The sequence below is a fragment of the Lonchura striata genome, chromosome 1 (assembly GCF_050655825.1).
Source record: "Lonchura striata isolate lonStrDom1 chromosome 1, ASM5065582v1, whole genome shotgun sequence".
NCBI classification, from domain to species: Eukaryota; Metazoa; Chordata; class Aves; order Passeriformes; family Estrildidae; genus Lonchura; species Lonchura striata.
The window spans coordinates 17,938,667-17,962,602 of NC_140703.1; the positions used below are offsets into that span (position 1 = coordinate 17,938,667).

General features: G+C 40.3%; 1 protein-coding gene across 2 annotated transcripts in view; it reads right to left on the reverse strand.

The window, feature by feature from the left end:
* Positions 1-23,936, reverse strand: part of EPHA3 (EPH receptor A3) — a 178,145-nt gene that overhangs the window by 40,190 nt on the left and 114,019 nt on the right. Inside the window, exons 4-9 of one of the 2 annotated variants that reach the window (XM_021550215.3) lie at positions 21,437-21,592; positions 20,627-20,965; positions 8,933-9,057; positions 2,229-2,388; positions 647-749; positions 129-196 (exon numbers count right to left, since the gene is read on the reverse strand). In XM_021550215.3, coding sequence (XP_021405890.1) covers positions 129-196; positions 647-749; positions 2,229-2,388; positions 8,933-9,057; positions 20,627-20,965; positions 21,437-21,592 — 951 coding nt within the window. Of the gene's footprint in view, positions 1-128; positions 197-646; positions 750-2,228; positions 2,392-8,932; positions 9,058-20,626; positions 20,966-21,436; positions 21,593-23,936 lie in introns of both variants that reach the window. The other variant, XM_021550214.3, reaches the window with a different exon arrangement.

The window sequence follows — 23,936 nt, forward strand, 5'->3', positions numbered from 1 at the left end:
AATTTCACCTTGGTTTGAGTGAGGTATGGCTCTTTTTTTTTTTTTTTTTTTTTTTAATTGAAAAATATCAGTTACCTAGGGGAGGAATACAACAGTTCTGGAAGCATTAAAAGGCTTCAGTAACTTACAATGGCCATTCCCAAAATGCAGCCTTTTCTCATCAGTGCCATGTTTAGACTTCTTGTATCCACAGAATCTACAAGCAAAAAGAAATAAAAAATTAATACAGAGAATTTTATGTGTTAACTGCAGGTGGAAACAGAATAGAATGTTCTCCCTGCACAATTAAATGCCTGTTTGAAAGTTTAATGATATTTACATTCTCTGTGCCCTATAGAGGCATGTGATGTTCTCAGGGAATTTGAGGAAATTGGCTAATGAGAGGATTTGTTGATTTTTGACCCCTACAGTTTAATTTTACAATTGCCTGAGAATGTGTTTATAGCATTTTTTAACAACTGCTGCATGATTTGGGCTGCTAACGTGAGCGGGCTCATTACTGACTGTGAGCAGGGCTTGGAGCTCCTGGGCAGCAGACAGAGGATTAAAAAGCAGCCACAGCATGACACCCCATGTGCCACTGTCACCAGGGCCTCCCTGGGACACGGAAACAGGAGAAAATGTGCAAATCAAACACCAGACTCACCTCCCAATCAAGACATACACCACCACTGTGAGCAGAATGATGGCCACTGCTGCTGAAATGGCAATCAGCACCACCTGGCTGTTCTCACTGGAGATGGAGAAGGCTGCAAAGGCACCACAGAAACAGGTAAATAATTTCACACACTCACATCTCATTGGTGACAGCAGAATTTACATGCACATAGGGAACAGGCGTCATTATACAGCATTTGGTCTCCTGGCAGATATTTGATCCAGGACATAATTTTTCATCTAATAAATACAGGAAGAAAAATAATTTTTCATCAAAGAAGGGAAGAAAACTTAAGACTCCAGCCATCTTTGCCAATTTACCAAAGTTGTTTCTGCTACTCTCAATTTTTACTTTTGCTAGTTGTAGCAGCTGCTAGAAAACTGATGATAATATAAAAACATATACATAAATACAAATATACATGTCATGTATGCCATCCATCCTTTATGTCATGTTCAGTAAGGAACATTTCTTTGGCAAGAAATCCCATAATCACCATCTTCACTTCCCCTTCTGTGTGATGGAAAGTGCTTTTAGGAGCTAAGTTTCCCAGTTAAGCCTGACAATATCCTCATGAAGGTTGTGGAGACAGGGCATGCAGATACAGATGTCTACAGGGAAAATAAGGGCTCTTTTCTGCCTTATTTTGGGTATCCCCCTGTGGTCCCTGAGCATGGAACTTTGGAGTGCTACAAAATGACAGGATGGCTTTAGAGCTTTGGAGTGAGGACCAGTCTCCAGCTGCCATTCCTGGCCCACACAGGTTAGAGAGCCTCTCCTTAGGGTCACGCCATTCCCATCTGTGCCCATTGCACACCTCAGCTGCTCCCAGCTATGATAACTGGGTAACACAGGAACAAACTTAGGCCATGTGTTGGTCATCTGGGTAACTTGTATGCTTATTATTGAGATGTGCACCACTGTCTCCTTCCACATTTCGACTTTTTCCATTTCCCCTTCTTTTGGTAACATTACTTTGCAGAGAAAACTCATTAACCTCTAAACTGTTATTTTTTTTTATCTTTGCAACTGATTGTTTCCTCCTTGCTGTAATTGTCCTAACTTCAGTTCTAGTTTCAACTAGAACACCAAAGCTGCAAGTCACCATAACAGCAATTTGTAACTCCTTTTTTTTTAACATGAAGCTTGTTTGCCTTTCAGAATAAGAGCTGGGGTGGAGAAGGAAGAAGTGGGGATGAAATACATAACATATCTCAAATATACACAGAATCAGGGTGAAAGATTTGGCTTGACACTACTCTTTGTTTTTCTATCACACTTCCTTCCTCAGCAAGAGCCAAGGTCTAGCAAGGCATCAGTTCTGGCCTGAGGTAGAAGTAGAGTAGGGAATGGAATAAAACACCACCTGTGATAGTTCTGGGATATCCTTTATAGCCCGTTTCAAGTTTAATGATAAAGCATAAAGTTATCCAGCAATGCTACCAAGAAAGACACATCATAAATAGTTATGAGATACATTTCCTCAGCTAGAGAGGGAGTGAAAGCAGCCATTGAGATCAGTCAGGAACTGGGCAGGATGTCAGCAAAAGCCATTTGAACAAAGACATACAGTCTGGGCTGGTCTCGAACTCAAACTTGCGGCTGCTGGTCCCGTATCCGGCTGCAGTCCGGGCTCGGATTTGGAAGACATAGGTGGTGTCAGGCTTGAGGCCACTGATGGTCACGTTGGTGCCCCTGGCTCTCAGAATAGTATAGCTTGTCTCTTGTTCCTGCTTTTGAAAAAAGACATTATCAGATTAAAACCACACCCTTAAAAAAAAAAAAAAAAAAAAGAGATGGTTAGTACTAAATTACTACAAATGTCCTGGAGATGACTGGTATATTTTTTGAATATTTGTAGCCTAAGAAATGCTTGTGCAAACATTCATTTTCAATCATCTTTTAACAAGATATCTTAAATCATCAGATTTGCTATGGTATTGTGCTGTAAATTGAGTACTAGACATGCTGAGTTTATGACATTTTATTAAATGGTTTTGCATCATTTTGCCCGTGGTCTGTAATACAACAAGAAAATTATTAAAAGATTATTTTAGAAAACATAAATCAGATTTGCCTACTGCACTGAACTGGAAGTTGTAACAGGCCAACTTAGACATTTTAGGGCCCTGCAGAGCTGTTGCAGGATGCAGTTTTTACTGCCTCACATTTTACAAGACAGTGGTTACCTCTTTAACAGTCAAAAGGGAAACCCCACTCAGGCTCCTCAGCTCAGCAAAAAGGCAGATTTAGCTGGTTTTCTATTATGCTATAAAAACTATGAGATAGTTGTGTCCATCCTCATTTGGACAAAACTACACTGACCTCAATCCTGGACTATGTTCATAACAGCTCTCTGCTTAAGAGTCACCTATGTCTGACATAATGTTTTCTATACAAAGTAAGAGGAGGACTGGTTTGTAATTTGGTAAGTTTGGATACACTTCACACTGTGTGAAAAGCTAATCCTGATAAAAGTATGTCTCAGTCCCACTGTAAGCACATAATCTTAACATCTAAGCATGCATTTGGGGCCTGAGGTACTGCTTATTTTACTAAAGCCATCTTGTACCAAAAGAGCATTTTTGGCTTCCTAAATATGGCAGCTGGAACTGTCTCTGGAAACAAAAAAAAACCTCTTGGCCAGCAGCCACACATGTGGGAAACTGTGAGAATCTCAATTGTTTAGGTTCCCCACCATGAACACTTTTTTAATTCTGGAGGCGGTGGGGATTTCACGTGATGTCCTTTTGCTTTGAACACCGTGCAGAACACTGCGGCCATTGAATTCTGCCGGGCTGAGAGCAGGAGCCCAGCGAAGGCACGTCGGATGCAGAGGATCTCACCTAATCCTCATCACGTTTTATGGCATTGCATTAGCTGGTGAGGGGCTGACATCTTCACTCCGACAGCCCCGCAGTGCCAATGCACGAGCTCAGGAGTTGGAAAATGCCCAACACGCTCATTGCCATTTCACCTCCACGTGTAAAGTCCAAGTGGCTGGAGTTGTTTTAGTGTGTTTGCTCTGCTGTCTGCAGGAATAGAGTCAGGATATTCTAGGTTAGTAGGTGAACATCAGAAACTGCTCACTTTGGTGCTAAAGAAGCCTAAGTGCCCTGTTCTTGGCAGTACTTTGATATAGAGAAACAGAAACATTTACACCACAGTTAGGAAAATTGCCAGAATCTCCATGTAGTATTTAACATTATGCTCATGAGAAATCACAGTAAAAGGAAAAAATAAATAAGTAATAACAGAAAAAGCAGCTAGGCCTGTGCCTAAAACTCACCATCCAGCATCCAAACCTCAGGTAGGGTGAGCTGGACCTAGTCTTCAAAGAATGGCTATAAAAATGTTGACCATGGCCCATTTTCTTTGCACACTAAAACTAAAAAGGAAATCAGCATTGGACCTCCTCAGAGTTTTCCAATACTTCTCTAAAAGGTCCTCTGTTCTAAATCCATGGGAACAAATTTACAGGAAGGCACTGTAAAGAGCTAACAGGCTTGTGTAAAATTATTTATTTTTGAACTAACAAAGGCCTAGTATTGTAATTTTCAGGCTTTCCTTATCTTGTCATTCAGTTGGATGTAGGCAACTATTTTAATTTCAAAGACATAATAATCTTGTCTTTAAAACACAACATCTTTTGTGTATGCTGACTGGACATTCATTTTGATCTCGCTTCAGGCTGCTTTTATGAAATGCAAACATTTCCTTCTGGTGCAGATACATATGTGCAAGGGAAAACACAGTCATGGCCCTGTCTGTTAATAATCCACATTGGAACTTGGAAAATAAACCTCTAAAACAATGGTATGGAGGATGTCATGGTATCTCAGTTTATGGGAAGCTTTTTACACACATATTTTGTAAGACATTTTTTATGTTACTAGTAATCAAATCAGTGCAACACCACATAAAAGCCCAAGTTTATCATTCTGGGGGATAAAGCAAAACTTCAGAGATACAGCAGTATAACTGCCATAAGCAGAAGGAATACACAGAAAGCAGAGTCAGTCCTTGCCAAGCATAGCTTCACACTCTGAGGATAAATTTGAACTTGGATGCACAAAGCAATTTCTTCCTGAATATTTCTGCATAGTTTACCAGACACAACCTTTGCTGGGAAGCAATTCCTACTACTGTTAGTGTCTCATTTGCAAGTGACATTTTATCATTTTATACTTTGTTTTACAAAAACCGTATATTGGAGGCATTTTAAATTGATAGTGGTGGTCCCAGGAAGGGTGAGTGGTTTGCCCTTTTCCAGATAAGAACAGAAAGTGCTTATATTACAGAAGGAAAAATATTTTTTCCATCAGCTTCATGTGCACTTGAGAGGCCAAAACCTGGGTACACATTTCTGGGAGCAGGCCATAGTCCTGATACTGCTTCCCTTATTGCCAGAAGTGAGCTCTGCATGGATATGACATTTCCCACAAGTCTTGTGGAGTACTCGTGTCCTACCTGCACTTAAAGCCAGAACCATAAGAGTTTAAAAGCAACAAAGTGCATTTGAATATAATGCACTTTTTCAGCCTCAAAGTGCAGAATTCTGTGTTGGCTGTAACCACTGACCACAGAATTTCTATGATGGCAAAAGCAAATCTATTTTAGCAACCTGAGCCTGCAGCTCAATTTCATTCATTATTTGCAGAAGACTCCATCTTAATAAAGTGTATGTGATTTAATTGTAAGCCACATATTTAGTTGAACAATTAATAGTCTATGAGTGGTATTTAAGAGATGGCTTTTTTCTGTACCTTCACATGACAAGATAATCCTTCAAGAGAACATTATGTGAACAAGGACAAGGAGGAAACAAAGAATAGGGTTTGTGCAAGGGAAAAACATGTCTTTGCTGTTTATGCACTTTGATGACTGAGACACTTAAAATTCAGCACAGCATTATATGGATGAACTAAACTGAGGTGTCATTTAGTTCCACTAACTAAACATAAAATGTAATGCTTTACCATAAAATAAATGCCTAAAAATTCCATATAGTCCCTCTCTGAAAGAAGATTTTGTGAATTTAAAATATTTTGAATAAATATTGACTGGAGTTTCATAATGAAGCTCTAAAATTTTTTGCAAAAAATACAATTTTATTCTAAACACTGCTATTGCAAAGCTGTCACTCAGTTCATCCTGCTATGAAGTGTTCAAAGCCTGGTTGGATGGGGCTTTGGACAACCTGGGATGATGGAAATTATCCCTGCCTATAGCAGGGGGTTGTAAATGGATGATCTTAGAGGTCCCTTCCAACCCGGGATATTCTGATTAATTCCAAAGAGTTAAAATAGTTTCCTAAAGCTGTAGCTATTAATTTCTCTAGACATATATAAAGTGCTGCTCCTTTGGCTACACAAAGGCAATAAGTGGTGAAAAAAGCCCAAATGAACAGGTTAATTAACTGCCCTTGAGAAACTGAATATTTTTTCACATATTTAATGACAATAATCCATAAGAAAAAACTACAAGATATTATAATTTATATACATGAAATTGTATTTTTATTCCAAATCTCTTGTTATATCCTAAATAAGACCAGCTTAGCAAAATGATGCCATGAACAGGATGTATGACAGAATTGGGCTCACCTGCATTGCTCTATTAATGCTCTATTTTTTAATTTCTAAGTTATGACAAAAGACATATCAAGTGAAAACAAGCAGAATGAAAAAATATGGCTCAACATAAACCATCTACCAGGTATGTCTTGTCAGGAGAAATACCCAGATTTGCTAACTCTGATGGGTTTACTTCCCCTTAACAGCAGTGCATTTTCTGATGGGCACAACCAAGATGATTTCTGAAGCAGAAAATCAAATGGACTGAACCAGTTTGAAAAGAAACCTCTCCTTTTAAAAGAGGGAAGGAAGCATGCTCAGAGATCCCAGACTGAAAATCAGCATCTTCCAAAGATGTTTGGTGGAGGAATGAAGAGTAACAATTCTGCATGAGCTGCTCTGGCCCCAGGTAAGTTTATCAGAGAATTAGTTTTGAACCTATTTGCAAAGCTTGAAAATACATAGATTCAAGTCTCCTGACAACATATTTGCTTTTTAATTTTTTTTTTTCCCTTCATAAACCCTGAGGAATAGGCTTATGACTCCCCAAGGGCCTGCAGAACACACATTAAAAACACTGGTGCCAGAAAGGTTGGCTTTTTAAAAGCCTTTTGCTCTAAATGGTCTGGCTCCCATTGTCAAGCACTTGGCTCCCTGGTTTAAGAAAACTGTCTGGTGCATATGAACTCTTGATCACAGACTTCAAAGGGGAGAAACACATGTGCAAGATCAGCCTCCTAAGACTGGTGGGTTGTCTTATAAAGCTGTCTTATGACAACCAAGTGCTCCCTGAGAGTGGATACACCCGGTGGGAATAGGAGCTGCGTGCTCTGTCTGTGCATAAAACAGCACTGGATGGGAATTTTCTTGAACAGAAAACGCCAGTTTTGGAGTGGAATGATGATCAAAAAATCCCAGACCAACACAAAAACAATGTATTGGTGATTTAATTAAAATTAACTGAATGTGTACAGCAGAGGAAAAAAAAATCTCTCCCTTTGGGGCAAGTAAAACCCAAGAGATCACCTGTGCTGTTTTTGGCTGGGGTAGAATTAATTTTCTTCACAGTATTTAGCTGTGGCCTTGGGAATTGCACTGAAAACAGACAGGTTTGATAATACAGAGATATTTTTGTTATTGCTGAGCAGTGGTTGCAGTGTAAGGCCTCTTACACCTCTCCTGTTCTGTTTTGGATGATTTATTTTTCTGCCATTATCACAGCACGAGGTGAGTTTAGATTTTTACCAAGGTCCTTGAAGGTTCAAGTGCTCACCAAAAAAACTCTTCCCAAAATCAAGATTACATAAATTTGGGAGAAATCTTTTAAGCATCCAGACTTCTGATCCTCTTTCTTCATCTGAAGATCAGGAATGAACTATCAACACCACATTGTCCCACTCTAAAGCTCCATGAAAAAAAAAATCTTCTAAAGATGAACTGAATACTCATGGAGTATTTTTAACATAATTTCTTAGAGGATATTGTCACTACATTTTCTATGGTACGTATGAAATATAAGCATGATTATTAGCTATGAAGACTTAGCAAATGCTCAATTAAACCAGAATTCTGGCTTTTTTTTTTTTTTCTAAGTTTGTTAATTCCAGGAGCAATATATCAAATAGAACTATCAATAGATCTATCAAAAAATGGCTAACACCACACTCCTCAATCTCCATGGCAATTTATGGTCTTTTCAATTCTACCAGTAAGACCTCCTAAAACTTTATATTACAAAGATTTTTTTTGTAAATATAGATCTCTATAGGATGTCTAAATAAACAGTTGTAAATAAAAGAAATGTTAATAAAAAGCAGATGGTAGATTTTCTTCAATTTGTACAACAAATTATTAAGAATTCATTAAGAAACAACTTTCACAATGCAAACCAGCTCAGTAGGCCCGCCAATATTTTCCAAATAATTTTAATGTAAGAGATGCTCGTGCTACAGGGAAGTGCCACCAGCATGTGGGGAAATGTATGGGCACTGACAGCATGACAGAACAGCATAATATCAAAATTTTGGTTGAGAAAATAAGAAAAAAAAGCAATTACATATTGACTTCATTACTTTGTGTTTGTTTGATGCGCCTGGGGATTCCCTGTGAGGAATGACTGAGGGAGCTGGGGATGTTCAGCCTTATCACTCTACAGTTTTCTGAAAGGTGGCTGTGGCCAGGTGGGGTTGGCCTCTTTCTCCAGGCAGCAACTGACAGAACCAGAAGTCACAGTCTTACGCTGCATCAAGGGAAATATAGGGTGGAGATTAGGAAAATGTTTTTTCCAGAAAGAGTGATAAAGTTCTGTAATGGCCTGCTCGGGGAGGTGGTGGAGTCACCATCCCTGGGTGTGTTTAACAAAGCCTGGATGTGGCACTGGGTGCCAGGGTTTAGTTGAGGTGTTGGGGCTGGGTTGAACTCGATGATCTTGAAGAGATCAAGAGTCAAGCATCAAGAGATAATGAAGGCCTCTCTTCCACCCCAGTGATTCTGTGATCCTGTGAACTTGGTAGACAACACAATGATTTCATTTTGTATTTCCTGATGTTCTCATCACCAAAAATCAAGGAGCTCCAATACTCAGCGCCGTTGCGGCAGACTGAGCAAACCTGAGTGTTTCTGAGCCCCTAACACAGGCAAGATGCAGTGATTTCATCCCAGCAGTGCTGAGCAAACCCCTCCCCTTTGATCTTCCCACCTTTTCGTAGTATTTGACCTCATAGTCCAAGATGATCCCGTTGGGATGCTCGGGCTCCTGCCAGGAGAGGGACACGCTGTTCCTGGACGTCCTGTCCTTCCTTATGACTGTGATGGGGGATGGAGCTGCAGAGGGGGCAGGGGGAGGAGGGGAGTGAGAGAAGCAAACCGAGTTTATCTCTGTTCCAGCCCTTGGCAAAGAGCGCAGTTTCCATTACATCCACTCCCAGCCAAGGTCTGGCCCCGCACCGACAGCAGCAGCTGGATTGCAGCCGTGGTACTCCTGCCTTGGAGCACCCTGGCCTCATGGAAAACGAGCTGAGATTTTCTCCTCCACTGGAGGAGGACTGGTGGCAAGGCAGCAGATGGTTTTAATCTGCTACTACAGTGTAAGCAATGAAATATATTCAGCGGGTGAAAATACAGAGCAAAACAGCAGCAGTACCTGTTTGTCAGAATGCTGAGGTATTATCATTACCAGACTCTGCAGAACTCTGACTTTAGACTTTCCTAACATTTTGATAAGTCTAAAAGGGTGCTGGGATGCATTAAGTACAAGGAGCTCCTGGTACTCATGGCTGGGAATAACCATCAGCACAATTCAGCCTCTTTGGCATCATTATTTGGTAAGTTCTCCAGATGAAAATTGCTCCCATACACACTTCTCTTTTCACCACATTTCTCTGAAAATGAAAATGAATAAAAAAGGAAAATCTAAACTGCAAAATAACATCATTTTTTAATGAGCATTGATCAGGGTTAGGCATGACAACTGATTGCATACCATAGGTTCACCCACCACCCACAACTTGGAAATAGTATCAATGTTAAACACAAACATAAAAAGTCAAAATTACTTATGATTCTTGAACATTGGTTCAGTTTTAGACCACCCAGATCCGTAAGTTGTTCCATGACCCAGTCTGGATTTCCTGGACTCACTGAAAGTTGTGCAATTTAAAAAAATTATTTAGTTTTGTTTCTTTTGGGTTGACTTCCCACTCCAAATGCTTCTCTTCCATGGCTTTGGCGAAAATTCATCAGATTATATTTTACACATAGATCACACACTGAAAGTTGTAACTGTCACTTCAAAAAAAAATCTTTTACTAATAAACAGCCTTTTATCTTAACATGTAAATAAAATCTGTTTATAAGTTCAACATTTGCTATCCTAATAAAAAGGCTCTAGAGCTGATCTCAACCATTTAGTATCAGCTGAACCCTCTGAAGCTTTTATTGTTCATATAAAACTAGCTGCACTTTACAGGCATTACAAATTTGCATGCTTCAGCCAATGCCCTTTCAATTTGGTTTTTCATTTTTGCAAAAGAACTTTCAATAGTCAGGAGAAAAAGAAGAAGAAAATTAAATAAAAATAAAGGTTTTAATTAAAATACATTTTTGAAAATTTATTCTGCTTTGGATTTTGCTAAATTTCCAGCAAAATATACTCTCTAGTCCCAAGTCATAATCTAAGTATTGAAATCTTCCTTTAACAGAGTGGAGGATCCATTTTTTCATGTTTATTCCAGGCTGAACATGTCCTCTGAACAGCATTTTTACATTTCATACAGTTCACAAAAGATTAAAAAATGGCCTTTTTTTTTTCTTCCAGCAGGAGGAATTTAAATTCCTAAAATTTGAGGAATTTTAATTCCTAAATTCCTGAATTTAAATTCCTAAATTCCTAAAATCAGTTTGGGAGAAGCAGACAGGATTTGCGTGCAACAAACATCCTTCAGTAATTCTAATTGAATCCCACAAACCAGTGCCAGAGCCAAAACACAAAGTACTAAGCAGGCTGAACTTCCCTGCTCCATGGGAACTCAAATATCCATGCTTGCTGCTTTTATGTTCTCCTAAGTAATTTTTATGTCTTCTTTTTAAGTCAAGCTATTTATCTCTTTTTTTTTTTTTCATTTTTTTTTTTATTTTGGTATGTGAATAGATTGTCAAGCCTAGTACCCAGCTGGTAACACTTACCATTAAGGTAAAATTAATACTGATTTTATGAATAATTAATATATGATTAACAGAAATGGCTTTTCCCCTAATAAATTATGGTAATTTTGCTCTAAAAGATTCTCAGGGCAGGCTGAAACAATTTTGCACGCTCCAATACAGACAAACTTAAAACAAAAGCTTTCTCCTAACACAGTATTAATTATTTTGAGCTCATTTGCACACATCTCTGCAGATGCTACCAGTAACTTATCTCACAGCAGTTTATTAGAAAACATCTGCTCTGCAGTTATCAATAACATTACAAAACATTCATATACGTTCCCTAGTCCCTAGGGTTCCCAAAGCTGCTCAGAAATGAGACATCCAGAGTGTCTGAAAGAACCAGCATCCCACTGCATGAGCTCAGGGGTGGGAGAGAAATAATCAGGGGAACATCATGTTTCAGCCACCTTTAATCCCACACCAAGGTGAGATAAAATGGAAAAAATTCCCAGCACAAACCTTTCTTTGCTGCTCTGTGACAAGCTGGACTGTCACACTTTAAAATTTTAATGCTTTTTTTTTTTTTTTTTTTTGCTATACCTGTTAAATAGGTGGGTTTGAAAAGTGCTAGAAGTCTTGAACCCAATTAAAGAAAATACCTTGTTCAGATAACTCAGTAGTTTATACTTAAATCTACTCCAATCAATGAATTTAAGATAAAGCAAGAGTTAAGGTAACCTGAATTTGGAGAAATAACTTGACATTTGGACCATTTAATTAATTTCTTGTTGTGCACATGCCCAGAATATAAGGTAAAACTTAAAAGCTCTGTACTAAATACTTTATTAAATAAAAACTAAAATTATTAAAATATATAAATTAAATTAAACAAAATACTAAAATTTATTGAAAACTAAATAAGCTCTGTACTAAATACAGAAGTCAGCCTTAATTTCCATTTTGTAACATTGGAGCAGCTCAGTTACTGTATTTCACTATTTAAATTGAAGTGTCTGAAAACACAGCAAAGAGAAAAATCAAAGTAAATGCAGTTAACACTATAAACCAATAAAAGTGAAGATGCTGCATTGTTGCATCACCATGTGCAACAATGCTTAGACTTTAGTCTTCCATATGAGGAAGAGAGAATCAAGAGTTTCCTAAAGAGAATTAAATAACCACATTAGGATGAGATCAAATTCAAAATCAGGCTACAAAAAGGAAGAGAAATACATATTTAGAATGGCCACTTTTCATCAAAATTCCATTATTTTTCTATCTTAAATTGAAAATTAAAAATGAAATTTCTATCTCAAATCTGCAGCTCCCACTGACAAAACAAAGTTTGTGCTCTGGGTTAGCAAATAATGAGACATTACAAAGCTTTTTAGGATTAATTGAAAATTTAAAAACTATATGGAGGTATCAACAGGAATGAGAAGGTTAAATAAATTCACCATTTAGAAAACTTGCACCTCAAGATAAAGCTTAAGGAGACTACTTTCTTAGACCAAGAAGATGCTTCAGTGATTTTTTAATTAATCCCATGCCTCATTTGCTGATAGGTATATTTACATTTTCATCAATATTTTTATTAATGTATTAGCAGTCAACTTCTTCACTTGAACAGGAGCTGGGCTTTTATGACCAACTTTAGGCTTGTATGGACATCCATGAAGAGTTGTAGTCTCAGCAGTCCCATGCAGTGCACAGAGAGGCATTTTTACACTTCACATGGTTCGAATTTGTCTGGCACTGCAGCCTGACTGCTTTGAGCACTTAACAGGAACCCTGAAAACTCCCTGGAGCTCAGGGGGGAAATGTACTCCGAGCGCTCGCTGTTGTTAGGTAGCATTTGTGACAACTGGGAATGTGGATGTTGAAAAGGTAACAAACACAATGATTCAGGGAGCTCAGGCTCAAGTGTAAAAACCTCCTCAGTCATGACTATTAAAGGTGCAAGCAAATAACATGAAGGATCTGCAGAGACGACAATAAACCTCTGCTCAAATTGATTTCCCACTGAAACCGACCCCAACAGATGATTTGTTTTCCTCCAGTTTAATAGCAGCTATATATAAATTTCCTTATTGACTTTTTCCTTATTCCTTGGTTATTGTTTTCATATGTGACTGGCTTACAGATGTAGAAACGCACTGAAAGAAAATTCCCTGTCCTATGACAGGGAGAACTCAGTATTAACTCTGGGAAGGCAAATGTGTACAACTGCTGAAACATTTAGAGTCCTATTGTTTCTGGCTTAGGTTTCTAGGTCACAAATTAAATTTTAGGAAAGGATTTAATTCTAAAATGACTCACAGCTCACTTCCAGCTTTTGCTTGCAAACAAGAGTGAAATATGCTTTGCCTAGGATATTCCAAACTATGCTGAAACATGGTGACCAAGCAGAATTGACTGGTCTACTCAATTTTCAACTTCTGCCCTGCTGAACAAATGGAAGGCTTGTTCCTTTTTCTGTCTTTAGAAAATTGATGCTTTTATTATCTAATCATAATGCTGTAATCTGATATAACCCATAAATTTTCTTTAATGCCTATGATGCCCCCAGGAGGTAATGTGGAACAAGAGAGGTAAATAAAGATCATAACCTGAAAATTAAATCTGCATTCTCTGATCCAAAGTAGGATCCACTGGGACTCAAACCTAAATCTGCCAGTCTTAGAGGACCAGCATCCAAACCACAAAACTATCACGCAATCCAAAGCAGAAATACCAGTGTTTGAATGAAAAAACTGATCTCTCACTTGGAGACAGTTTCTCTGGGACACTGGAGACACATCCACAGTCAGGACAGGAGAGAACTCACCATGGTGCTGGGTCTGGCACTGCTTAGAATGCTCCACACACACATTTGGATTCATGCAAAACCACCCAGTACCTGGGTTTTTTTGGGGTTTTTTGTTTTGTTTTTTTTGGGGTTTTTCTGAGAACCAATCTTTTATCTTTGGGTTTATCTATCAATTACACTAAATTTTTAAGAGTCCCAAGCTCTGACTTGACATCTGTGTAATGATGTCACACCTCCATGACACGATCACACTAACATGAAGTCTGTGAACAGCTGTGGTTTTACTTGGAATCTTTAACATCTCCAGCATCTATTCTGTGGATTAGTGCAGAAGGGGTTTATGACAGAAGCCTGCTCACAGAAAGCAGGACCTGCTGTTTTCAGCCTCCTCTGGCTGCACTCCTATTCACTTTCTCTGTTAAGCATTGCTACAGAATTGTGCTGAAGCAAGCAAGCCCCATCCCATGGGGACATTCCAAGAAGGTCCCCAGGTGCCTCCCAGGAGGCAGGAGGAGGAGGAAAAGTCCCACTTTAACAACTCTTTGGAAACCTGCTAAACCCTACACGCTGCTCCTCCAGATACAATTCCCCACCACTTCAAGGCACATGCAGGCACAGCCCTTTGCCCTTTAATCTCCAGGACACGTAGTTAAACCAGCACAGTGCCTGTGTTTGTCCTCCTGCACCTTTTCCTTGAGCTGGAGCAGGCTCAATCCATTTTTATAACCTGGGCTGTAAAATGTCACCTGATTCTGTAACATCACTGGGTGACTGTCGTGCCTTCCACGAGGCATCAGGGAGTTCACTCATCTCATAGCAGCAAAAAGCCCCTCACACCAGCCCCAGGCTGGATGCTGGTAGGATTCCATCATAAGGAAGGGGGTGAAAAGGCTCACAGTTTCTGGTAGATCTTTCTCTACCAAGATCACATTTACACACATCAAAATGTAGAAGGAAAGAAACAGGATGAAACTTCAAAGGCAAACTCAAGCAGGTCGCCATTGGATGAAACAAAGCTGGGCACATTTCTCCCAGAAACAGAAAAATAATTAAAAACTGGTTTGTTCATGGCTGTTCTGATGGATGAATGCCTGCATTATGGCAGAAGTGCCCAAATGCATCTGTGAAAGGCTCCAGCCTGTGGTTACAGACTCCAGAGTGGCTGCAGGCATTTCACAGGTGCTGAGGAAGAAAGACTGCAGGGAACTGGAAAGGGGGGAACACGCAGCTTCAGCAGGAATTACACCAAAAGGCAGCTGCTTGACTTCCCTCTCAAGTGCAGAGAAAGGCAACCTTCTGGGCAGCAGCTGTCACTGGACAAGTGATTATCAGAGATCATTTCTCACTTTTACAAATAAATACTAAATTAAAAGAAAACGCCATTAAGTGTAGCGCAATCATGTTCTTGCTTCTCCCTCTTTTTATTAAAAGAGATAGCAAATGCCTTCCCCAGAGCAAGCAAAACGTTTGATTTGCTCATGTGTTAAGCACATGTATAATAAGTCATGGAAATGCCATGTCCATTTGGGGAGGATCAGGCTGCACAAGGCACTCGCTTCAGAAACTGGAAATTATGGTGCTGTGGCATTCCCAGCTGTTATTTCAGAGAGGAGACAAATGCTGGATGTGCTTTCATAAGGATTCATCCCAAAGGTACTCACAACACAAATGTTATTCTTTCTGCTCTCTGTTGAGGTGGTGAGGGTGGGAGCTTTGCAATAGTTCATATTTTTCACTGAATGTGTTAAGACCCTATCAGTTTAAATAAACTGTTTTTCTTTGCCTTCCCCACCCCTTTGTTACATTACCTTAGAGGATTTTAGAGCCTCACATTTCCTGGAGTGAAGTGTTCAGAAAGACAAATTTATTCACCACTCTCACAACATCAACAATCAGGTGCTGAACAGGATTTCCCTTTCTGTGATAATTTGATTATTTCCTCAACCAGAGAAATCCTATGCATAATGTAAGAATATACTTAGGAACTATTTCTGAAAAAGCCATTATCCAAAACCGGAGAAGACAATTGCCCTCAAATAAGTCATTTATGATAAAAAATATTTTCTCTGCTTTTAAGTAATCACCAAGAGCTCCTGAACTGGTTTGTCAATAAATATTTTACACCTGCTCCGAACAAGAAAAGAAATGATATTTCTCAAACATCTTGCCCTGTCATTTGTAGCAATGGAAATTGTGGAGGTTCATCAGGGAAGAACCACCTCTAACAGAAAAGGCTTGAAAGGCGCTAACATCTTTCACATGCTTTTGGATTTGGAGATGATTTAATATTTTTGTTTGATTTAAAGCATTTTTTAAATATACACAGAGATATAGTCTACTAAAAAGAAGACTCTTTTGGCTGTAGAAGCTGACACTTATTATGTTCATAATTCTCATTGCAGGAATAGTCCCCAAACCCAAAGAAACCACTTTTCCATCTCTCCCCAGCTTGCAAATTGCCTAGAGGGAATTGCCTCAGAAAGCAAATTGATAGCTGTGTTTACAATCAAGAGGAACACAATTTCCCTCAGTGATTACTGAGAATGCCAGCACAGAAAACAGAGAGAGACAGAAGACTAAGGTTTTATTATTTAACAGAGGACTAAGCATCCTGCTTCCCTGCATTTCTTAATTTTTAGTCTTGCACCAAACTAAGATATTAAATGAGGAAGACTAACAGAAGCAAGCAAAGAAAACCATTATACGCCGAACACTGAATAAAATCTCACCGTGATCTGTGGAAAAACCAACTGAAAGCTCTGAAAGAGGAAAAACTCTCAGAGCCACAAACTTCACCTGTGAACTTTCTGTCAGGTCAGGAGCGTTCACATGAGGACTGAAGAGCCCAGTGTGTGTCACAGACTTTGAAGCCTTGGCAGAGCTTCCTTGACATTCAGGGGGAAAAGGAATCAAAGACTTTGCAGGCAGAACATCTCTAGCTAATAACAGGCTATGCACGGAGTGACATTGTTAAAACACTTCTCTTTTATATCCCTAAAGGAGTTTTATTGAGTTAAAATGATCCTCGAATAGCCTCTGGGCTGAACTGTAAAACACATTTGAAGAGCGTAAAATCTTTATTTATGCCAGGAATGTTTGAAACTCAAAAGATAAATGTCATTCAGGAAAACAAGCATGTCCTAGGTATTCAGTACATAATGGGGCACAGCTGTAATAACAGTCAGTGAACCAGAGACTCCCTACATCATGTCATTAGCTCACTTTTAATAAGTCTATCTTCTTGTCCTTTTTATAAGGGCCATAGGGAAAGAAAGAAATATATCATCCCCCAAACATCTGTGCCTCTCTCAAATTGTCTCTCTTAGAAGACAGATCCACTTAAGGGACTTGCCTTGGGATATAGGTTGTAAAGTGCACACAACCCTCTCTAAATATGGATTTTATTTAAACAGGGAGCATCACACATCATTTGTGAGCTGCTGAAGACAGTGCAGTGCAGGCTGAGCACATAAATAGCATCAAAGTACCTGCAAATAATCAAATACATACACTGAAAGAAAGCTTGGGGCTGAACTTATTCCCTTGAAGCCAGATATTTCAGGTGAATAAAATTCTGTTTCTGAGGAAGTTTTAACAAGCCTTCCAAGGAGCCACAGAAGTCTCTGCTTAAAACAGGACTGAAAAATTGACTGGTTCATTCTCCATTGGAAATGTTTATCCCTCCAAGCTAAAATTAACGTATGGTTCAGAATGTTCAATGGCACGGGGAGATCAAGATACTGCAAACACTTCAACACTCCTAATGATCCTAATTTCTCTATCTCTACCTTACTTTTGTTCAAAAGGTTATTTTTTCAATCATTTTCATCCTGGCCTCTTGTAAAAACTCTTTAGTATCTTATTGGTAACCTTCTCCTTAAACAAACTGATTTCCTATGGCTTTTCATGCCTGGTTCAATGGTTAAGCAAGATGGTTAAACAAGTTACATGGTTTGTTCTGCCTCCTGGCTTTTAGAAGTATAAAAGGAGATGACTCCAGATAATCAAACTGCTGCTTGTCTAGGGAATCTTGAGGTGATGTAAGGTAGATCTGGGGTTTTGCTATTATTTATAATGTTTGGATGCAGGGGTGGTTTCTCTCTAAGCTTCCTCTAGGAAAAGTCCCTGACAGAGAAAGGAATCAAAATTTTGCAGGTGCACAACTGACCTGTGGAGAGGCCAAAACTCAGGGTTAGGCAATTTTAGTCTGTCAACTGAGAAGCATAACCACTTTCCACAATTAGGAAAAAACTGACATTTCTAGCCAAAATTTAGCTCACAAAAAGCCTTCTATATTTCCTCTGCAGGGATTCCTCTTCATTCTCCAATTTATTTCCTTTTGGCACCTATCTACCCTGCCTGAATTGTGTGGAAGAGCTGTGGTGAGCTGAGGACAGAATTTGAAGAAGCCTCTTGTTACAACATGTCCTCTTTGCTCCTCTGTTGATGCCAGGATATGTGACAGCACAAAACTCCTTGGAATTGGTTTAGTGCTGACATTGCCTGATTGTAGCTGAATTTAGCTGCTACCACCTTTTGCAGCTGCACTGTTGAGACCTTGTGTTAAAAGGCCTCAAGTCCTTAAGAACTAAGCTCCATTTAAAGCTGATACAGTATGCTTTTAGTGATCAAGAGAAAACAATCTATTTTATCATCAATATAATAAAGAACTGAGGTATTAGGGGGAAAAAATGGAAAATATTTGTGGATCGGCATGAGGAAGCTGGGAAAATACAGAAAATTTAATTATTTTCATAAACTTTGATGTTAATAATAATTTTGCTGGAAGCATGAACACTGAATCATCTCTAAATAATGGAATGGGTAAGAGTTCAGGAAGATGCACGGGCAAAGTTGGTGTTTTGACACAGAATATTCAGATTGATGTGGAGCAGCTGCCAGGAAAATGTTGCAAAAGGAGGGTCATAGACTTGACCCTCTTGTTGCCATTTACCTTCTACAGGGTTTTCATTTTGCTCCTTCTGCTTGCTCTGTCCCATGGCCCCCCTGGTCTAACCTGGATTTGTGACCCCTCATGGCCCATTTGGATATGGTACACGGAAATTAAGGATAAAGCTGTAGAAAAGCTCTCTCAGAACAGCATTCTAGACCTTACAAACATAAACATGTGCTTCTGATATATCCCTTTTGTGATCTGACCAGTGAGGGAATGCAAGACAAATTATATTTTTATAATTATACTTTAAGACTGATTCTATATTTACCTAAGGTCCAATTTTAACAACTTGCAGTGTTTCTAGGGGAATTCTAATACAGTAAACCAAGTGGCATGATCGAGAGATAGCACAATTAAGCCTGTACTAACCCACATCACCTAAATGTGATTAAAGAAAAAATGGGCCATGCATAAAAGCAGAAAATGAACTGCTTAAGCAGCCTGTGGGTTACAGTAAACAGAGCTGCTATTGCCAGAAATACTTTTGACTTTGCCACACCCCAGGTACTGTGTGTTCCCCAACAGAATCAAAATCCACCTTGCAGTGCAAAGGCAGCAGCTCTGGGCCCTAGCGAAGCACACTGCAAAGCAGGAGGCCTCTGCAGCAGAGACACAGCTTCCCTGATCCTGGACAGTTCATTTTGTGTGGACTGTCCTTGGGTGATTTCTAACTGCTGTGGTGATGAACAGGCTGAAAAGCAACACCTTTGATCAAAGAAACAGGAGAAAAGAGAGCAACTCAACAAGGATGCTCCAAGTCACTGATCCAAAAATCCAAAACAGTGAGCTATAACAGTAACAAATTGAATGGACATCAAATTCCAGTTCCAGGTCTGAATTGTGTAGATGCACCTCTGTCTGCCTACTTACTGCACAGCTAGACAGCCCCCAGAGCACTGGGAAATGTAGTGACTGGGTCAGGAAATAGCCTGTTCTCACATTTTTATGCCTCCCACTACAGCTGATCTGTGATTTAAGGAGAAAACATATACCCTCTACAGTGAAAAACATTGCAATAACACAGCCCACCAGAAGGATGCCTACTTAGAACAATGTTAACTTGTCTGTGGTTTCAGGAAGACAGAACTGGAAGTGTTTTGGGGACATGGTGTGGGATGGGAGGACGTGGGAGGAGGCTTACTGAACACACGCATGTTTTCTGTACAAAGCCTCCTGATGGAGCACAACCACAGAAATTTCAGCATCCAGTGTCTCTCTTCGCTGGCACACATTGCTCCTAAAAATTTCACACCCACCCAAATGCCAGGGAAGAGTCTGAATTCTTCACAACTTTCAGATAAATGCAGCCATGTCAAATGAGAAGCAAATGGCAGAACAGTGCAGCGATGACAAAGGCTCTGATCCAACAGCCAGGGCACACTGCCGTGCTCATGCAGGGCCTCAAAGGCTTTAATGTCTCCACAGAAGGAGAGCAGCCCTTTTGTACCCCATCAACTGTGACACCACAATCTAATTCAGTATTCAGCTCCACACCCCCATCATGTTGGCAATAATTCAGACTTGGTGAGACAACTTGTAAAGGAGTTAATAAAAAAAAAATCTGTGTTTTCAACCTCTCTAATTTAATGTTAGCTTTTTATGCATCTAACATCAAAGCCTTTTTTCACTTCTATTTAATCAAAATTAATCACTAAGATTACTACAGTAATTTAGGTTGGAGATTATTGAAATGAGTGTTTTATTAAAATCTGGTTTTATTAATAAAACACATTCTTGCTAAGGAATCATGTGAGCCTGCTATTAGAGACTATTAAGTGGGAACTGGGAGTTAATCATAACAGTCACGCTGCCAGGTTCTTTGACAGAAACACACACCGGGTTTGTTCCTGCTTTTACTTTTATGGGAATATCCAAGTCAATTAGTCACCCTGGCACAGAGCAAACTCTGTGAATCAGGGAGAGGAAAGGAAGGCGCACAAAACCCGGGACAAAGGAAAGGTGGGCAGAGAGGCACTCACCAGCCTGGTTAGTGGTGATGCTGACAGCAGCAAACTGCCTGGAGAGGCTGCTGAGCGCCGAGACGCCGTTGAGCGCGTCGATCTCGAAGGTGTAGTTGGTGTGTGCCAGCAGATCCACCACGGTGACCGAGGTGTTGGTGAGGCCGCTCTGCCGCGGCAGGAAGCGCACGTTGTCGCTGCAGGGCTCGCACTGCCTGCCGCCACCACCGCTGCATTTCTTGCAGACGATGGTGAAGGTGACATCCTTCCTGCCCCCCGTGTCCAGGGGCCAGCTCCAGTCCAGGATAACGGAGGTCTCGTTGATGTTGGAGATGACGTTTCTTGGGGCGGATGGCGGTCCTGGGAAAGGGAAATCAGGGAGTGAGATTTTCTCCTTTAGGATGCTCAAAAATGAGAGGGACAAGAAATATCAAAGTACAAAACATTAATAACCAAACTCTTCTGGTTATTTCCTGTGGAGACTCCTGCAGTATTTCACTAGATTACAGACCTAAGCTAACAAGAACCATGTTTTCCTATAGAGTCCCCTCAGGGTGCAGTTCAGGATTGAGGGCTGAGGACTGGTAGCAGTAAGAAAAATCCTATTTCTCCTTCTTGTGTCTGACAGGGTACAGGAAGGAGAAAATGAAACCAGAAAAGACACAAACCCAGCCCACCAATTTCCAGCAGCCTGCCCAACACCCAGGAAGACACCAGAGGGAGTGGATGGCTGACTGCAGTGGGACATGAGAGGAAGCAAGCAGGCGAGCTGTTGTGGAGGGACAGATGGAGCAGCAAGAATGACAGCCCCGAGCAGAATGAGCTACTCACTGGTGCAAGCCATGGATGGAGGGTCTTTCTCAGAGCGAAAGTAATTCTTTTCACACCTGCAGTTCAGAGATGCATCTTCATAAGTGGAGCTGTGAGGGGGGCATTTGGCACACTTCACATTGCCAGCAGAGGCTTTGTAGAACCCAGCTCGACAGGCTGCAAAGTAACAGGGACAGAGTTTTAAATTCCATGGACATCTTGATTCTACCATGTGACTACTGCCCTGGAACCTACCCATATGTGGATCACAGTTTGCAGACATTTACGGTCTAAAATTATAGATTTTTCTCATAATCAGAGCTGACAGAAATAAAATGTCTTGGTAGAATGGAGTTTATGCATCAGCTTGGATTTGCATTTAATTTTCTCCGGAAAACAAAACAGTGTGTTGCACCACTAAGAAGAAACATTTTCTATGCTTCATTTTGAGAACTTCCCTCATTTTCCTTCTTTTCTGCTTAATTTACCAAAACATTGGCCCTACCCTGCATAAGAAACTAACTTTATCCTCTCTCTGTTGCTAACATTTTCTTACAAGGGCACACTGATTGTAAACTGCATCTCTTCAGTTCATCAGGTCAGGTGCAAGAAAGCCAAAATCAGGAAAATAACCTGAACAGAGAAAGATCTCTTCCATTTTTGAATGATCATGTCAATGAACTGCTCCTGATACTATCAGGAGCTTCTATGACCTGTATAAGAAAGATTTTTTTGGGGTTAGCAAAGTCTTTGGGTGGGCAGCCTGAGGTGGGAAAAAGGTCTGAACAGATATCCCAGTATCTTTGCAAGTGATGGACGAGGGAGGCATTGTTATTGTCTATCACCAAAACCTAAATAAACCCCTGGGCAAGGCAGATTTGTTGGCTAGCTCCCGATGCCGAACACGTGAGTGAAATGCTCCGATGAATGGTGAGAGGAAAACTACTCTGCCCTTCTCTGGAACATGCTAAAAGGGGACAGCCTCCTCCAATAAGGGACAGCAGGAGGAGCACGAAGGGTTTCACAGGGAAGTGCCAATCTCAGCCCCCCTTCAGCACTCCCCAGCCCTGGCAAATGGCAGCGCTTGGCTGCAGCTGCTCCCTCCGACTTCCAGGCTACAGCAAAGCAGCTGGCAAAGACAGCTCCTGCTCCAAGTTCTCTCCTGCAAGCCCTGAGGAGACAACCCAGACTCTGAGCCTCTGAGTCACGGCCCCACCAGACAATCTGTTCCAGCAGAATTGCTAAAAGTGACCTTGTGTGACCAGCATGGACCTGCCCCACCTGGCACAGCCCGTCCAGCTGGCACTTCTGGTGTTCCCCTCTCCTCAAAGGCTGCCAGGGGGTTTGGGGATTCCCAGTTAACTGGAGGAAATAAAGGAAACCTAAATCCTTCTTACACCCCCCTACCAGGAGGAAATGCAGCAGGAAGCAGATGGCTAAGGGTTTGGGCTTTTTGGGTTTTTCTGTGTAGCTGTTATTTTTGCAGCCTTTTATGACTCAAATGCCATTCCCTCCCACGTGCTGCCCCATGGTACCTCGAGCAAGCCCCTCTGGTGGCCCTCTGGCAGACAGAGGAACCTCCACTGACTTTACCCCTCTGATCCCAGCCCTGAGACAACAAGCCAGGCAGAAAAGATGCCAATCCCCTTCTTACCAGCAATAATAACCAAGCAAACACAGTAAAGAATAAATATCACACTTCATCTGCCTTATTAATACAGAGAACTTCCACCAAAACTCCTCATGGAAACCAGATATTAATCGCTGATGGTTTTGCTTAACCAGCTTGAAGGGACACTTTTACATTTATGGGCAGTCATACATGAGGCAATGATGTATTTATGATTCTATACAGTATAATTTTTTAATAAATATATATGTTTAATGCAATGACCAAAAAGAAAGACCCTACCAGCAGTATTTTAATAAAAGCAATGAATTTAACATAAGTAAGCAAGCTTGCATTAGAAGTAGACAGATTCAGAGGGGTAAAAAAGAGAAATTGCTCCATTAATCAATGTCTCTTTCATCCCTCAGAGGAAATCTTATGGACCTCATTTAAGAAAAGGTGGTGATGGTCAGAGTGAGGGGGTGAGCCAGCCAGATTCCTGCTGTCCCAATGTGCCCTAGCAAGGGCATCCCAATCTCATGTCCCCTCAGGCTGTCTTGCACTTTCTGTCTTTGTCTGTCACACCAATTTCAGATTACTCACTGCAGCCCAAAGGAGAAAAAAAAAAATGCATTTATACTTGAAACTGAAGCTCAGAACTGGAGGCGCCAATGAAAAATATTGTCGATGTACTTATTATAATTATACCTTTCCTGATAATTTTTTTTAATTCTGATATATAAGAGAGAAAAAATAAAGTTATTACTTCAAAAGGCATTATTTTCTCTGTCAGACAAATTGGATTACATGTACTGATAGCTTTTTGAGGCAAGTACCATGGCTTTGGTTTCAGTTAGGTTGAAAAAAAAATCATAGGAATTAACATAGGAATTCTTCACAGAATTTCTAATT